The sequence below is a fragment of the Meriones unguiculatus genome, chromosome 1 (assembly GCF_030254825.1).
Source record: "Meriones unguiculatus strain TT.TT164.6M chromosome 1, Bangor_MerUng_6.1, whole genome shotgun sequence".
In the NCBI taxonomy this organism is placed as follows: Eukaryota; Metazoa; Chordata; class Mammalia; order Rodentia; family Muridae; genus Meriones; species Meriones unguiculatus.
Window position 1 is genome coordinate 35,642,683 of NC_083349.1, and position 15,248 is coordinate 35,657,930.

The 15,248-nt window shown below is 41.6% G+C and overlaps 1 protein-coding gene across 1 annotated transcript in view; it reads left to right on the forward strand.

The window, feature by feature from the left end:
• Trpm6 (transient receptor potential cation channel subfamily M member 6) overlaps window positions 1-15,248 on the forward strand; it is a 141,322-nt gene that overhangs the window by 46,244 nt on the left and 79,830 nt on the right. Inside the window, exons 7-13 of the mRNA XM_021652914.2 lie at window positions 226-397; window positions 3,504-3,672; window positions 4,187-4,310; window positions 7,731-7,803; window positions 7,926-8,026; window positions 12,127-12,261; window positions 14,575-14,628. Of these exons, the coding sequence (XP_021508589.1) occupies window positions 226-397; window positions 3,504-3,672; window positions 4,187-4,310; window positions 7,731-7,803; window positions 7,926-8,026; window positions 12,127-12,261; window positions 14,575-14,628 (828 nt within the window). The remainder of the gene's footprint in view (window positions 1-225; window positions 398-3,503; window positions 3,673-4,186; window positions 4,311-7,730; window positions 7,804-7,925; window positions 8,027-12,126; window positions 12,262-14,574; window positions 14,629-15,248) is intronic.

Sequence of the window (15,248 nt, forward strand, 5' to 3'; positions counted from 1 at the left end):
CATTTTAGTACTATGACTACGATGACATCAAAGCCCGCAGTTGTGGGCATATGCTGCTGAACAGGGTAATGTAGGTGTGGGTATTGCTGAACTTGTCGTTCTCATGCGCTGTGGGGTGCGTATTAATGTAGGACCTCGTTTGATCTATAAGGATAGGGTTTTGATCTGTGACGTCTGGCGAAGGACTTGGAGCCCTGATGCCCTCTTGTCCTTGCTGTCTCTCAGGTGGTATGCATGTACCAGACTCTGGGTAACCCGCTCAGCAAGCTCACCACACTCAACTCTATGCACTCTCACTTCATCCTGTGTGATGATGGGACTGTGGGCAAGTATGGCAATGAAATGAAGCTCAGGAGGAACCTGGAGAGGCATCTCTCAATGCAGAAGATAAACAGCTGTAAGTTCCCTCAGAGCTCAGCATCTGGCTGTGGGCTTGCTAGTGGACAAGGTGCCTCCTTGTCGTCTGTCCTGGGTGGACAGACCTAATGGGTTTGCTGCCCGAGAGCAGCCAGAGCAGCCAGTTAACACGTGTGTGCCAAAGCATAGGAGAAAGCAGGATGTAGGCTTACAAGAATTGTTGGTGGCATTAGGGCAGAGGAAGTCTTTGGGGAACAGGGTAGTCCAAGCTTTCGTTGTGAAGGAAACTTGAGCAAAGCCTCCAAGAGAATATAGGGCCAGATTTGTGTGTGTGTGTGTGTGTGTGTGTGTGTGTGATTTCCAATAAGGAGATGAACCAAGGGGAATATGCATCTAAGCTTTGATTGTCAAAGAAGACTGAAATGTCATGTGTCGGCCCAGCCCTAGCGACTTTAGGCAGGAAAGGGGTTGAAAATCAAAAATAAGGTTAAAATCAGACAGGGCTTTAGAAATACGGCTGGTATCCTGTTCTGTGCTCACACAGCTGCTTGAGGAAAGCCATTTTGGGCTGGAGAGTAGAGTCTGCAGAGCAGACTACAGATGATCTCTCGGGCAGGGTGCATAGTGGCCACGTGGTATGGGGTAAATGATCTGTTGGCACTCCCTGTGGAACAGGAGTACCGGGCAGGCACACTAGGCAGCCCTTACAAGAAGGGTTTCGGGAGGAACGGAGACCTTTTAAACGTAAGGATCTGTCTGCCTCTAACCATCATTGTAAAAACTGAGAAAAATGTGTTTGGTATTGTCTTAAACCACCCCCCCCCCTCTGTGATGAAATGCTCTGATGGCAGCAACTTCAGGAGGATAAAGCTTGTTCCGGCTCTCACTTCCCAGGGTATGGTCCACCGGGGTGGGTAGTAATGGCAGCAGCAGCTTGAAGCTACATCACACCCGGATCTGTGGTTACACTGTTTACAGAATTTGCCAGTCTGTTTCTCCTGCAAAACAAAGCTGTGTCGAGTTGCTTTCCTTTCCTTTTATGTCTTTCCCCTTCCATTAATTGACTACTTTTCTGGGCTACATTCAGGCTTTCTGAATGTAGCTCAGGCTAGACTGTTTTTTTTTTTTTCAACTTCCTAGTCCCTTTTTTTTTAACATAATATTTCTATTGATTATTTGGGAATTTCACATTGGGCACCCTGGCTGGAGGTCACAGGGGAGAGGGAGTGGACATGGGAGGATCGGGAGGTCTTCTTGGTTCTTCTTGGCAGGCAACAGCTGGCAGCTCTCTACCGAGGCTTCCCAACACTAGAATTTTTAATGTTTAATGGAAAATATTTATTAAATTTATCTTTTTAACTGACATACAGAAATATAATTCTATATATTATTGGAGTACCATGAATGCATTGGCTAGTGCTTTAATCAGGTTAAACATCTCTCCTGTTTCTTTACGATTAACACATTCAGAATCCTCTTGGAGCTTTGTGACATGTACGCCACATTATTTTTATCAATACTTATCCTACTTTGTAATACTCACGGGAATTTCTTGCATTCTTGTCCAATTGTAGCTCAGTACCTACTGACCAACCTTTCTCCCTGCCCCTCCTACTGCTTAAATTTTATAATACAATAGTTTCAGAGAAAGCAATCATAAATATATTTATTTTTGAAGGAATTAGTTATTGACTCAAATTATCCCTATCAGGAATAAAATTCTCTCTTTCTCTTTTTTTCTTTTCCCCAACATGCCGTTATTGATTTCTTTTTCTGGTGGTAAAATATTGCGTTCTTTAACACTCAGGGAGCATACACTAAAAGAAAGTTGTTTTTTTTTTTTTTTTTTTTTTTTTTACATTGTGGCTGTCAGAACTAACCATTAACATTTTCACATATAAACTTTTAGAAGTTCTCTTCACACACACCACTCCCTATGGGCCTATGAAGGACATTTTCATTCAAACCACCACAACCCACTATCTGTGAGGGTAGGGATGGCCACACAGTATGACCCTGAAGACGCTTTACCCAAAGTGAAGTTCTCTGTGCTCAGAGATGGATATAAAATATTGCCCACCATTTTTCCTTCTTTTAAGATGTAAAATCAAATATATAGATTTAAAAGTAACATACTGATTAATAAATAATGTTAAAATTTAAATCAATAAGATGATTAAAGTCAAGCTGAGCATGGCAGCATATACTTGTGTAGCACTCACGAGGTTAAAGCAAATGGCCTTATTAGTTTAAGGCCAACCTCAGCTATATAGCTACAGCTTGTTTCAAAATACCAAAAAAAATCAATTTTTTAATAAATTTTTATTTTTTTATATTAATTACAGTTTATTCACTTTGTATCCCAGCTGTAGCTGCCTCCCTCCTCCCTCCCTAATCCTACCCGCTCTCCCTCATCTCCTCCTATGCCCATCCAGAAAGTCAATTTTTAACATTTTTACTAATCATCACCTTTTACGCTGTTAATGGTTTAGGGTATATTCTTTCAGAGATTTCTGTTCCATTACAGAACATGTTATACATATAGTTAGGAGCATATATACTTATGAAATACACCTTTATCCCTAGGGCTTTGAAAATGCAAATAGGATGTATTATAAATGTCATTTTATAACTTTTCCATTTAGTAGCTTTTATAAAAGAATGGCTCCATAGTTGCTGCAGCTTTTTTGTGTCCTGGCTTTGATAAGATAATATTTAATCATGATAAAAAATAGTGAAAGATGTACCATGCTGAAGCAGAAAAGACACTGAGGGTTGCCCTTCCCACTATTAACAGTTTATTGAACTGACAAAGCCTGGCTGTTTTTGATGCCGGTGGAGACACTGGTATCTATTATATAGTTCTGCTTATTTTTAAATTCTTTAGAATTTGCAACAATGAAATATTAAAAAATTTTAAGGCCTTTTTTTTTTTTTCCAGTTACTGAAAGCCTTTATTTGATCCTTTACCCAGCAAAAGCTTGAAGATGTTCTCACCCTATTTGTGACATATTTCATCTGAAGTCCAAGTTTCTGATTTGGTCTTGATCTATAAAGCAGAAAAATAATGGTTGTGGTTGAAGGATGTAAGTGTAAAAATCAAGGTAGCTTTGTAACAGGGTGGTACTATTTGTGACCTGAAACAGGCTCAAGACAAGGTGTCCCTGTGGTGGGGCTGGTGGTGGAAGGAGGTCCTAATGTCATCCTCTCGGTGTGGGAGACTGTCAAGAACCAGGAGCCCGTGGTGGTGTGCGAGGGGACAGGCAGAGCTGCTGACCTCTTGGCCTTCACCTACAAACATTTGGAGGATGGGGGGTGAGTTGTTGACCCTTCTGTTTTGAAAACAACATGACTGTTTGTTCTTCCACCTTGGACTTTCTAGGCTGTGCGCTTTCGTGGGCCAGACACTGTCACAGCACAGGCTGAGGCAGTCCTCTTTCAGTGGCTGGACTGTGCCCCAGACCCCTGCCTGTATCCAGGAGGGTTGCTGGTTTTTTTTAACCAAGCAGTGGCCTACCGTTTTAGGCGTTTAGACAGTTTGAGAATATTATGCCTGAACTATGAAGACTTGCTGCTTTCTGGATCCCTATCAGCTTGAGAACACTACCTTAGAGTGTGCTGCTTCAGGGGATCTGGAGGACCAATACCCCTCCCATTAAAACTCATCCTTCTCTGCACCCGTCTTCCTGGATTTGCTTCTTGCTAATGGGGGCAGTCTCGAGGGCAGCCTTCTCAGTTAGGTACCCAGATGGAATTTCTTGCACCAGTGTTGCTGGCTTGGTCTCTGCTATGGGTTGCATCAAGTTATGCCCATTTATTTCTCTGCCAGGATTCTGCGCCCTCAGGTGAAAGAAGAGATCTTCTGTCTGATTCAGAACATGTTCAACTTTAGCCTTAGACAGTCTAAGCACCTTTTTCAAATTCTAATGGAGTGCATGGAACACAAGGATTCCGTAAGTAGGATAAGTTGACGTCTTAAAAAAGGCAACCTTCTACTCTTGCCTGATGCATCTAAAACAAAAAGGGGGAACTGTAGAGAGCTGCATAATGCCGCGCCTTAAAGACGGAGCTGGTTTTCGCCTTCCACCTTCCCGATGGTGAGTGCTCTCTGTCACAAACAACTCCATATTTGGCTAAGGCTGAGGATCTGGCTTGCTTCCATGTATGTGGACCTATCTGCATTGCCCACGTGGCATGCTGGGGTTGGCTACCCAGAGGCTATATAAGCTGTGGGCTGGCTTTCCCCAGGGTCAGATGATTGTTCAAGGTTCCTGAATAAACTGCATTGAGAAGAAGAAGAAAAAAAAAGGCCACTTTCCAGGAGATTTCACACTAAAAAAAAAAAAAAAAAATGATGGAATACCTATTTTCAACTTTGATGGATGTAGCTCTGCAAAACTGGACCTTTGAGCTGTGTGAACTTGTATTCCTACTGTTCCACCCTTCTTGCTTTAAGTGTCAGGTTCTATCTGGGATGAAGCACTTAGAAAAAAAAAAAACAACAGTATTACAGAAAAGTTACCAAACACAAACACTTGGAAGTGTTGAGAGAGCCGCTCCAGGTGTCCAGTGAATTCGTCTGCTGTGTTAGACGACCACACCACAGCATTGGATTGAGAAGAGCAGGAGGTCTCTGGGTGTGCACTGGACAAAGGCAAATTTGAGAATAAAGCCTGCAATAAAAAAATGTAGTTCAGAGCCGGTGCGGTGGCACACACTTGTAAACCGAGCACTTGGGGAGGCAGAGGCATGTGGTTCCAGGCTAGCCTGGTCTACAAAAATGAGTCCAGGACAGAGAAAACCTGTCTTGAAAAAAATGTAGTTCGGCTGAGTATAGTGACATACACCTTTAACTCCAGTGCTTGGGCAGAGGCATTGGCAGAGAGACAGAAGCAACTGGCTTTTGAGTTCAAGGCCAGCCTGCTTTACATGGTGAGCTCCAAACTAGCCAGAGCTATGTAGTTAGATCCTGCCTCAAGTAAAGCAAAAAAGCAAAGCAAAGCAAAGCAACAAAGGGCTATGACTATAATGCAAACTCAGGAAAACTGCTTTGTGTTTTAGGAAACTATTTCCAAAATCTTTATTGATGGCTACTAAGATGATATGAAGCAGAAAATTAGAGTAAATATGCAGATATGTTGCCATTTTTGGTGATTTCTCCAGAAACAGGAGGCTTAGCAAAATCATAAAGGAATTGTGTTGATGCTAAAGCTTCTAACCTGACAAAACCAATGGAGCAAGCTCAAGCATGGCAAGAATGCACATGTAAAACCCTTTGGCATCTTCAGTGACCACAACCCTGTTTATAAGTAGCCACATGCTTTTACATCTACTGTTTCATCTGAAATAGTTCCAGGAATGAGTTCAAGATGGCAACGATTGCTCAGTTCCATTCTAGAAATTACGCAGCTGAACACTAGACAATTTTAGTGATTTATCCAGTCATCCAGCTAAGAAATGGCAGGCTTGATGTGAGCTCAGAGGCGACACCCTACCATCCTTTGCTCAGTTAGAAAAACAGGCCATGCAAGCGAGATTACTATAATGCTTGCTTCTTTCCGTCATTATGTGGTGTAATTCCTGAACAGTGAGCAGAAAGAACGAGAGTGATGAAAGAAGAGAACTGGTGCTCACATCACGGCCGTTGAGCTTTGTGTACGTTGGTGGTTGAAGGTTGATTTTGTTTTTGCACACAGTAGCAGGCTGGGTAAAGGGATAGAACATTTTCAGGAGTATTAGCATAGTTTTAAAATAGAACCTTGAGTGTTATTTTTTTGTTTTTTTAGTTGTTGCTTTTTTTTTTTTAGATTCTTTCTCATTCTGTGGATATGGAACTTGGAATGGGCGGGCATGGGAGCGTTAGCAAGCCTTCTGGTGTTGGTCTCCTTGGTTTGCCTGTGGTCTATATGCAAGATTAGAGTCTCACAACAGTGTGATGCAGCCATGATCATTCAGGCCTTTACAGCCATTGAAGCAGGACATTCTCCCCAAGCATGGTTGGATACCATAAAAAGCTAAAATGTTACGCTCAGGATGCGAGGCTAAGCACTGCACTCAGGGTCAGCTGCTTTGGACCCAGAGAAGAGCATGTCTGATTGCATGCGGGTTGATGCCCCAGGTCCCGCCTCTGAGAAAAAGGTATCGGACGGGTCTGATGCTCTTTGGGTGGATGACACCTAAATGAACATCGGTACAAAGTCCCAATTTATTTCTAATATCAGAGATCAGACCTCTACTCTTGCCTGATGCGTCTAAAACAAAAAGGGGGAACTGTAGAGAGCTGCGTAATGCTATGCCTTAAAGATGGAGCTGGTTTCCGCCTTCCACCTTCCTGATGGTGAGTGCTCTCTGTCACGAACAATTCCACATTTGGCTAAGGCTGAGGATCTGGCTTGCTTCCATGTATGTGGACCTATCTGCATTGCCCACGTGGCACGCTGGGGTTGGCTACCCAGAGGCTATTTAAGCTGTGGGCTGGCTTTCCCCAGAGACCAAGGATTGTTCAAGGTTCCTGAATAAACTGCATTGAAAAAAATAAAATAAAATAAAATGTAAAAAAAAAAAATACATCCCCAAGGTGGACTAATTAGAGTTTTATCTGGGACCAAAGTTTGCCATTAAGGTAGCTTCCTGTATTATGTGAAATATAGTTTCACTTGGAAAGTGTGTATGGAAATAGACATAGATGTATGTAAAGTCTAAACATCTAGAAAGGAGACCAGCAAAGGTTAATGATGAAGAAGGGTAGGGGCGTATGTGCATGGGCAAAGAATGCATGGGGTATAAAGAGGAAAAGGATCTGTGGGAAGGGTACAAGGGGATGCAAGAATAGCAGAGGGGAAAACAAGAACCACAAAAACATTATACGTTATTAAAAGGTGTCACAATGGTAGGTAACACATTATATACTGATTTATTTTAAAAGTCATTCACACACTAGGATGCCCTGGGCACTTTGACACTGAGAAGGCTGCAGTTGATTGTACCAGTCATGGGGGTCGCCATCGTACTGAGTTTAGGGTGAGCATCGGAGGTCTTAGTTTCTAGGTTTAAGTGAGCACGGGGCTCTCACATCCTTCTCATTCTGACGGAGGGATGAGTTCATTTGTATTGGGAGTTAACACAGTTTCTTCCTGAGGCAGGTGAGTAGTAAGTTCTATGGGATTTTATTTTTCCCAGGTGCCTCTAATCTTCCGTCACCCTATTTGAAACGGTTTTTCTTTTACAAATAGAATAAAACCATGCTGTTTTGAAATGACAAAACAAGGAATATTTTCTTCAGTAGTTTAAATGTTTACTTACTGGTACCATTTGAAGACATTTCTAAGGTAGTTTCTAAGCTGTGTGGGCCTTCTGATTTTCACCCATCACAGATTACCATATTTGATGCTGATTCTGAGGAGCACCAAGACCTTGATTTGGCAATCCTCACGGCTTTGCTGAAGGGTGAGTGACCCAGCAGGTCTGCGGTTCTGCCTCACTTCCTGTTCTCCTGTTCTAGATGTTTCTGTGCTTCTCACCTACAAATTTTTGGATAAAATATATGATTATTTCATTTTCCCCCCTAGGTACAAGCTTATCGCTATCAGAACAATTAAATCTGGCAATGGCTTGGGACAGAGTGGACATTGCCAAGAAACATATCCTAATTTATGGACAGCATTGGAAGGTATAATGAGAATGAGGTTATTTGAAAAAAAAAAACTAATTTGCATATTGGTTTGTTAGGGAGGGACAAAGATAGAATTGGAGAGGTAGGTATAGTTCTGATGGCCAGGCACCCAGGGAAGCGAAGGCATGCCTCTTTCTTGGTTTGTCTTCCTGAAAACAAAATTTTACTGGCTTCATGGAAGCTTCACTTAGAAGTTAAAAGATCAAAACAATGGAAAGATTTTTAAATTTGTTTTTTAATTGAGTGTGATTTTGTTTTTTATTATTTAGACTTAAGTATTTTCTTAGTGTTTTGTTTTACGTTAAAATGTAGCATTTATAGTGAAACACAGTAGAGACTACCACAAGAAGACTAAAAGCAATGCATTCCTTAACCTCCTAACCTACTGAAAACACAATGTGTCTTTTCTTCTGCCTTTGTACTTGCCCTTGCTCCTACACTGTCAATCACCTTTCTTGTAAAATGCCAGGTTAGATCACAAGGTTAAAACATCTATAGGAACCCATTGTGACTAAACCAAGATAAGAAAAACTAGTGTGATCTTAAATGACTATATCAATGACAAGCATTTATTGATGGGAGTAATTATTGCCAAGGAAAACCTTATCCCACAAGTTGTCTTCAGAAAGACTTGCGAGTCACCTCAGAGGTCAGCATCCATCAGAGTGAATGTCAGTCTGCTTCGGGCCACACTGCTGATGCATGGGCTGTGGTAACAGTTGTCCAGGGTACTTTGTAGACACTTTAGCTAAAATAGCTTGTCTGCTAGAGAGCATCCAGTCATCTGATCGAGACTAAAGTGGGAGACAGGCCTTGGCATCTTTGTCTTTGTATTGTCTGTCTCTTTGCCGCTCAGTTTCAAGTAAGACTGCTCTGCATGTAGACATGAAAAGTAGTTTGTTTAAGGCTTCAATGAAGGCTTAACTTGACGGCTGCTGGCTGGAGTGTGTCTGTGTTTCTTCTGCTCATGGATTCTCTTCAACTCAAGCACTGGTAGTCCTTCATCCCTGGAACAAGCCTAAGAAGTTTGTGCAAGATGAGGGCAGGACCCTTAACTCAGAAGCTTCTGAACAGAGCCGCACATTTTCTTGTCCATCAAGTACGAGACCAGGAGGCTGGTGCATAAGAATCTTGCCTGAAACTGTGCCCACAGCTAAGGGACAACCACCAACTCATAGACTGTTCCCCTGAATGAATCATTGGTACCACTGCTCAATAGTAGTGATGATCACCACTAATTTTACTAAAAATTTTTGTGATTTTACCTCAGTTATGTTTCATTCAAATTAACGTATGCACATGGTTTAAAACATCAAATATAGTTGCAAGGCTTTGAAAATGATGATTTTCTGCTACCATGAGCCTTTCACACTTGACATTTTTGATGTCTCTGATATCTGTAACTGTCTAAATTCTAAATTGTGTCACATGATGTCTTCTGACTCATCAGTCTTAGAAACTCCTTGACCTCTCAATCTCGCGGGTCACTCCGCAGTGTCTGAGCTGCCTTCTGGTTTTGCTGCTTAGATGTTATTCTGGGATCTCCCTCCCCAACATGGGATCTTCTTGCCCCTCCGCTGTGTTTACTGTGCCTCAAGATTCCTTCTCCAGTTTAACTCTTTTGTAATGATTGCATGAATCAGTAACTTCTTAAGAAAGAATATGGAAGATAAATCCACAGAGGACCTAATATATGGTTCTATTTTAATTCATGGTTAGGAAGAGTTTAATTTTTTTCTACTTTTTTGTCGTTGGTGGTGGTGCAGGTTGTGGTGGTGGTGGTAGAGATGGTAGAGGTAGTGACGGTGTGTCATGGGGCGGGGAGGAGGGGACACACATGCCAAGGCACTCAAGTGAGACCAGAGGAAAACTTTTTAGAGTCTTTTCCTTACACCTTAATGCAGGTTCTAAGGGTCCATTTCAGGTTGCCATGTTTTCAGGGTGAACACTTTTGCCCTTTGAACCATCTTGCTGGCCCCAGAATTTTTTTTTCCTTTCTACAGAATTTCGAATGCCTAGCACTGGTGCTAACAAATGAACATAATTCTGTCTTTAGGTCCATTGTGGTAATTTTTTTCTCTTTCCTGGAAGTTTTTTTTTTTTTTTTTTTTTTTTTTTTTTTAATATTTTCTTTCTCCAAGGTTCTGAACTTTCACAATGGTGTGCATTAGGTCTCATCTTCATTGCTTTTCTATTGCTGTGATAAAACATTATGAGCAAGGTAACTTATAAAATAAAACATTTAATTGGGCTTATGGTTTCAGAGGGTTAGGGTCCATGATGGTGGAGTGAAAGCAAGGTGGCAGGAACTGCTGAGAGCTCCCATGTCAAAACCACAAGCAGGAGGCAGAGAGGCACATGGGATACGGCACAAATCTTTTGGACCTCAAAGCCTGCCCCTAGTGACACACCCCCTCCAACAGGGCCATGCCTCCAAATTTTTCCCTAACAGTTCTACCCACTAGAGACCAAACATCTGTCTATATGAGCCTATGGGGCCATCCTCATTCACAACAGCAAAGGTGTACAGATTCACTATGCATATCCTTTCAAACCTGCTTTCATAGTTCCAGTCCATTCTCTTTGTTTTCTCTGCTTTTTATTTATTTATTTTTTTGATTTCTGTTTTCTGCATATTTAATCAGTTGCTTCTAATCATATTTCTTGCTGTTCTTGTGTTCGTAGTTGGCAGGTTTTCTCAGCTTCTCAGCCTCAGGGAAGCCTTGCTTTTTTGGATAGCAGAGGGTTAGTCTACTGATTGCGAAGAGCACATTCGTTTGCTGAGTGGACTTTCTTTTCTCCGTGTTCAATGGCACCTGGAAATAGATCATAATTTATCTGCCGGAAACTGTTAATAATTTTTGTTTGGAATCTTTCCTCCTGAATTATTTGGTTTCGTTTAGATTTTTTTTTTTTTAAAATCCCCTTGTGTTGAACATCTTATTCAAGGGCGGAGGACAGACAGGGAGATATTTTGTGCCCTGTGAGTTTGAACTTTAGCCAAGAATCATCTGCTGCTGTTTGCTGGGGGACTCCCCTCAGTGTCAGCAGGTTCTTGTCTTCTCTTGCATTGATGATGATGCCGGAAAAGAAACGTATATGCCAGCTGGGAGGTGTGAGACTCATAGCTCGTGGTAAAGGGTCAGGTGGAGACAACGATTTCCAAGTCCCAACATTAGACTGAGCACGTGTGCATTGACTTAAGCGCAGTGTAACTCTTATGTGACATTGATCTGCGTGGTTCTTTTTTTATTTTATATGCATTGGTGTGAGGTTGTCAGATCCCTGGGAACTGGAGTTACAGTTGTGAGCTGCCATGTGGGTGTTGAGAATTGCACCCGGGTCCTTTGGAAGAGCAGACAGCTCTTAACCACTGAGCCGTCTCTCCGGCCCCCATCTAGGTGGTTCTTGATGCTTCTCACTTCGACTATTTGGTTTTTGGGTGGATTGTTGAGCCAACCACCACTTGACCAACTCTTTTCACATTCCTCAGTGCTGTTCTCATTTCCTCTACCTCTCACCCAGTACCTGTGAATTGATTTGTTTAAATAAATCTCTCTGCTATGGGTTTGGAATTTTTGATAAGGGAAAAATTACATGAATATGTCCAATATGCCACTTATACCCCCAATCCAGGTAAATGAATTTAAATAGAATAATGATGATACCAAAAACAAACAAACAAGGCTGGGTGATGGTGGCGATGATTGCCTTTAGTCCCAGCACTTGAAATGCAGAGGCACGCAGATCTCTGAGTTTGAGGCTGGCTTGGTCTACAAAATCAGTCCAGGATAGCCAACGCTACACAGAAAAAAACCCTGTTTCGAAACACAAAAACAAAAACAAAAACAAAAAAGAAAAAAAAAAGCAAATTAGAATTACCTTTAGGACTCACCATCACTTTGGGGGAACTTTGAGGTTGTTACAGTGTTTGTCTTTTCTCACACAAGAACATGAATCATTCTTGACTATGTCTTCCCTGAACTATGTCTTCCTAAGGAGATTGTATTTTATAATGATGGCATCTATGCAGTGGTATTCTTATTTTTCTTATATTAGTTGTCTTTTTACCTCTTTCTTATTTGTGTCCCCAAAAGCCTGAAGTTCTAGAACAAGCAATGTTAGATGCCTTAGCGATGGATCGGGTGGATTTTGTGAAGCTCTTGATAGAAAATGGGGTGAACCTCCACCGTTTCCTCACCATCCCCCGGCTGGAAGATCTTTATAACACAGTGAGTATGGAACAGTTTGTGTCATCTTGCTCAGGATTTGCTTGCTAGATAGCTTATGGTTTGCCTGTTTCCTCCAATGCTCATGTACCAACTTAGTTTTCAGAAATGTGGACTTACTTTCCAGCTAAAGTCACCTTGCTGATTCCATTTGTATATGAGTGTGAGAGAGAGAGATTGCATTTTCTATCTATCTATCTATCTATCTATCTATCTATCTATCTATCTATCTATCTGATCACTTTAAGCCTGATCCCAGCTCCTTCTTTCCTCTCAGTCCCACCCTCATGCCCCCCCCGTTTCCCACTCTCTTTTCGGTGAAGAGGAGGCTCCCAAAGGGTACAAACCCACCCTAGCACCTCAAGTCACAGCAGGACTAAGCACATCCTCTCCTGCTGAGGCCAGACAAAGCAGCCCAGCTAGGGAAAGGGATCCAAAGACAGGCAACATAGTCAGAGACATCCTCTACTTCTCTTGCTAGGGGACCCATATGATGACCAAGTTGTACATCTGTTACATATGTGTAAGGGATCTAGGTCCAGCCCATGCAAGCTCTTTGATTGATGGTTCAGTCTCTGTAAGCACCAATGGTTCCGGGTTGGTTGACTCTGTCGGTCTTCTTGTGGTGTCCTTGACTCCTCTGACTCCCTCTATCTTTCCCACTCTTCCACAAAACTCAAGTTGGCCTGTTGTTTGGCTATGGGTCTCTGCATCTGTTTCTGTCAGCTGCTAGATGAAGCCTCTCAGAAGATAGTTATGCCAGGCTCCTGTCTCTAAGCACAGCAGAGTACCATTAGTAGTTCTAGAGTTGGCTCTCTCCCATGGAGTGGGTCTTAAGTTAGGCCAATCATCGGTTGGACATTCTCTCAATCTTTGCTCCATCTTTATTCCTACACTTTTTGTGAGCAAGACACATTTTTGGTTGAAGATTTTATGGGTAGGTTATTGTTCCTCTCCCTCCCCTGGAAGTTCCTCCTGGCTACAGGAGGTGGCAACTTCAGGCTCCATATCCCTTGATGCTAGGAGTCTCAGCTAGGGTCACCCCTAATGGCTCCCTTCCCAGCAATGGCCCCCTTGGTTTTCTGTTCTGTCTTCCTCCTGCCTCTCCCCGCACCTGATCCATTACCTCCCACCTAGTTTCCTCCCCCGATCTACTTCAGCTGTCTATTTTATTTCCTCTTCTGAGTGAGATTCAAGCATCTTCCCTCAGGCCTTCCTTGGCTTCTTTGGGTCTGTGGATTGTAGCATGGTTATCCAGTACTTTATGGTTAATATCCATTTATAAGTGAGTACATACCATGCATGTCTTTCTGGATTTGGATTACCTCACTCAGAATGATATTTTCTGGTTCCATCTAACTGACTACAATTCCATTTTATCTACATAGATTCTACAATATGAATAAGAACAACTTGCTTTTTATTCAGTTTTTTGGAGTGTCTTAACCTAAAGGTACGATTAGTAAGCTATTCTTGGGCCAATGAGCTGGCTCACTGGGTAAAAGCACCTGTGGCAGAGGCTGACAACCAAGTTCAACCCTTGAGACCTTAATAGTGGAAGGAGAAAACTGACCTCAACAAGTTGTTCTTTTACCTCCATCAGTGCACACTTGTATAAACCCACACATACACCCCAAACATAAAAATAAAAGATATTCTTAAAACTTTCCTATCCAAAACTCTTTGTTGACACTGAGTTGGCTTATCCATTGTGAAAAGGTCCATTGTTCACGCCAGGCACCCTTCTGAGTCATCCTTCCCGTTCCTTTCATACTATCTCCTCTTCAAAGGTCATTCTTACTCATTGCTCCAGTGCGGCTCTCTTTCTAGAATTTGCAGCACTTGCAGCCTCTTCTCAGCACACACATCTTCACAGTGATGGCTACATTTTAGGATACGTGTGTTATTCATCATTGCTATTATTGTGAACACTTGCTCGAATCCTTAGAAAACTGAACATCGTGAGTACTCAACAAAATACCAATTGATAGAGTGCATTTGTGTGCAAAGAGATGTGATTATTTGATAGAATTTATATATGATAAAGGATAGTAAAAAATCCTCAAAATTTGTGCTTCTTACCACATAAAAGTAACATCCTTACTATCTCTCTAAATATACATGCTTTGAAAACTACATCTGAACAATAATAGCTTCTCTTGGGAAACTCTCTCTTTAGGATTTTTTTTTTAGGGTTATTACCAGATATGCTGAAGAAGATTTTTGATATTCTGAATTACTGTTGGTCTGAAATAAGGTGCCTCCAGAACATGATCATTAAAGAAAATGATTATTTTTCTTCTTTTTTAACCACAGAAACAAGGACCAACTAATACATTTTTGCATCATCTTGTCCAAGATGTAAAGCAGGTAACCTAACTATGAGAGTTGAAAATAGTCTTTGCATAGTACCTTAGCTTTGAGATAGTGAAATGAAAGTTTATGAAATGTAAGTTTGTATTTTATTGTGAATTACTTACTCTTTTTACGTAGGATTCTAAATACCTTAATCACCAATTTACTCTTTTATGTTCCCCACTTCGTTTCAGTTTTCAAAGTTTGACCCATCAAATAAGTGACATTAGTTATGGTGAACGTGGAAAAGAAGGATGTAGTTCAGTGACAATATGCTTATGGAAGATCTAGAGTTCAACTGTCACCACCAGACAAACAAACAAAACCAAAACAAACAGGCCAGATTTTGTGGCTCATGCTTATAATTCTAGCACTCAGGAGGCTGAGGCATGAGGATCCAGGTTTTATGGGCAGCCTGGGCTACATATTCAACCCTGTCTCAAAACAAACTACCAAAATAAACAAAGAAACATAAGCAATGGGCCAGTACCCCAGTGGACTATATCCATTACATAGCCAATGAGGACATCAGCAGCACAGGCCTTTTGGTGATGTCTAGTGTATGATTTCGGGATGTTTTTCTGTTTTGTTTTGCTTTTTTTTTTTTTCCCTGTCATTGTTTTGAGTATCAGTGG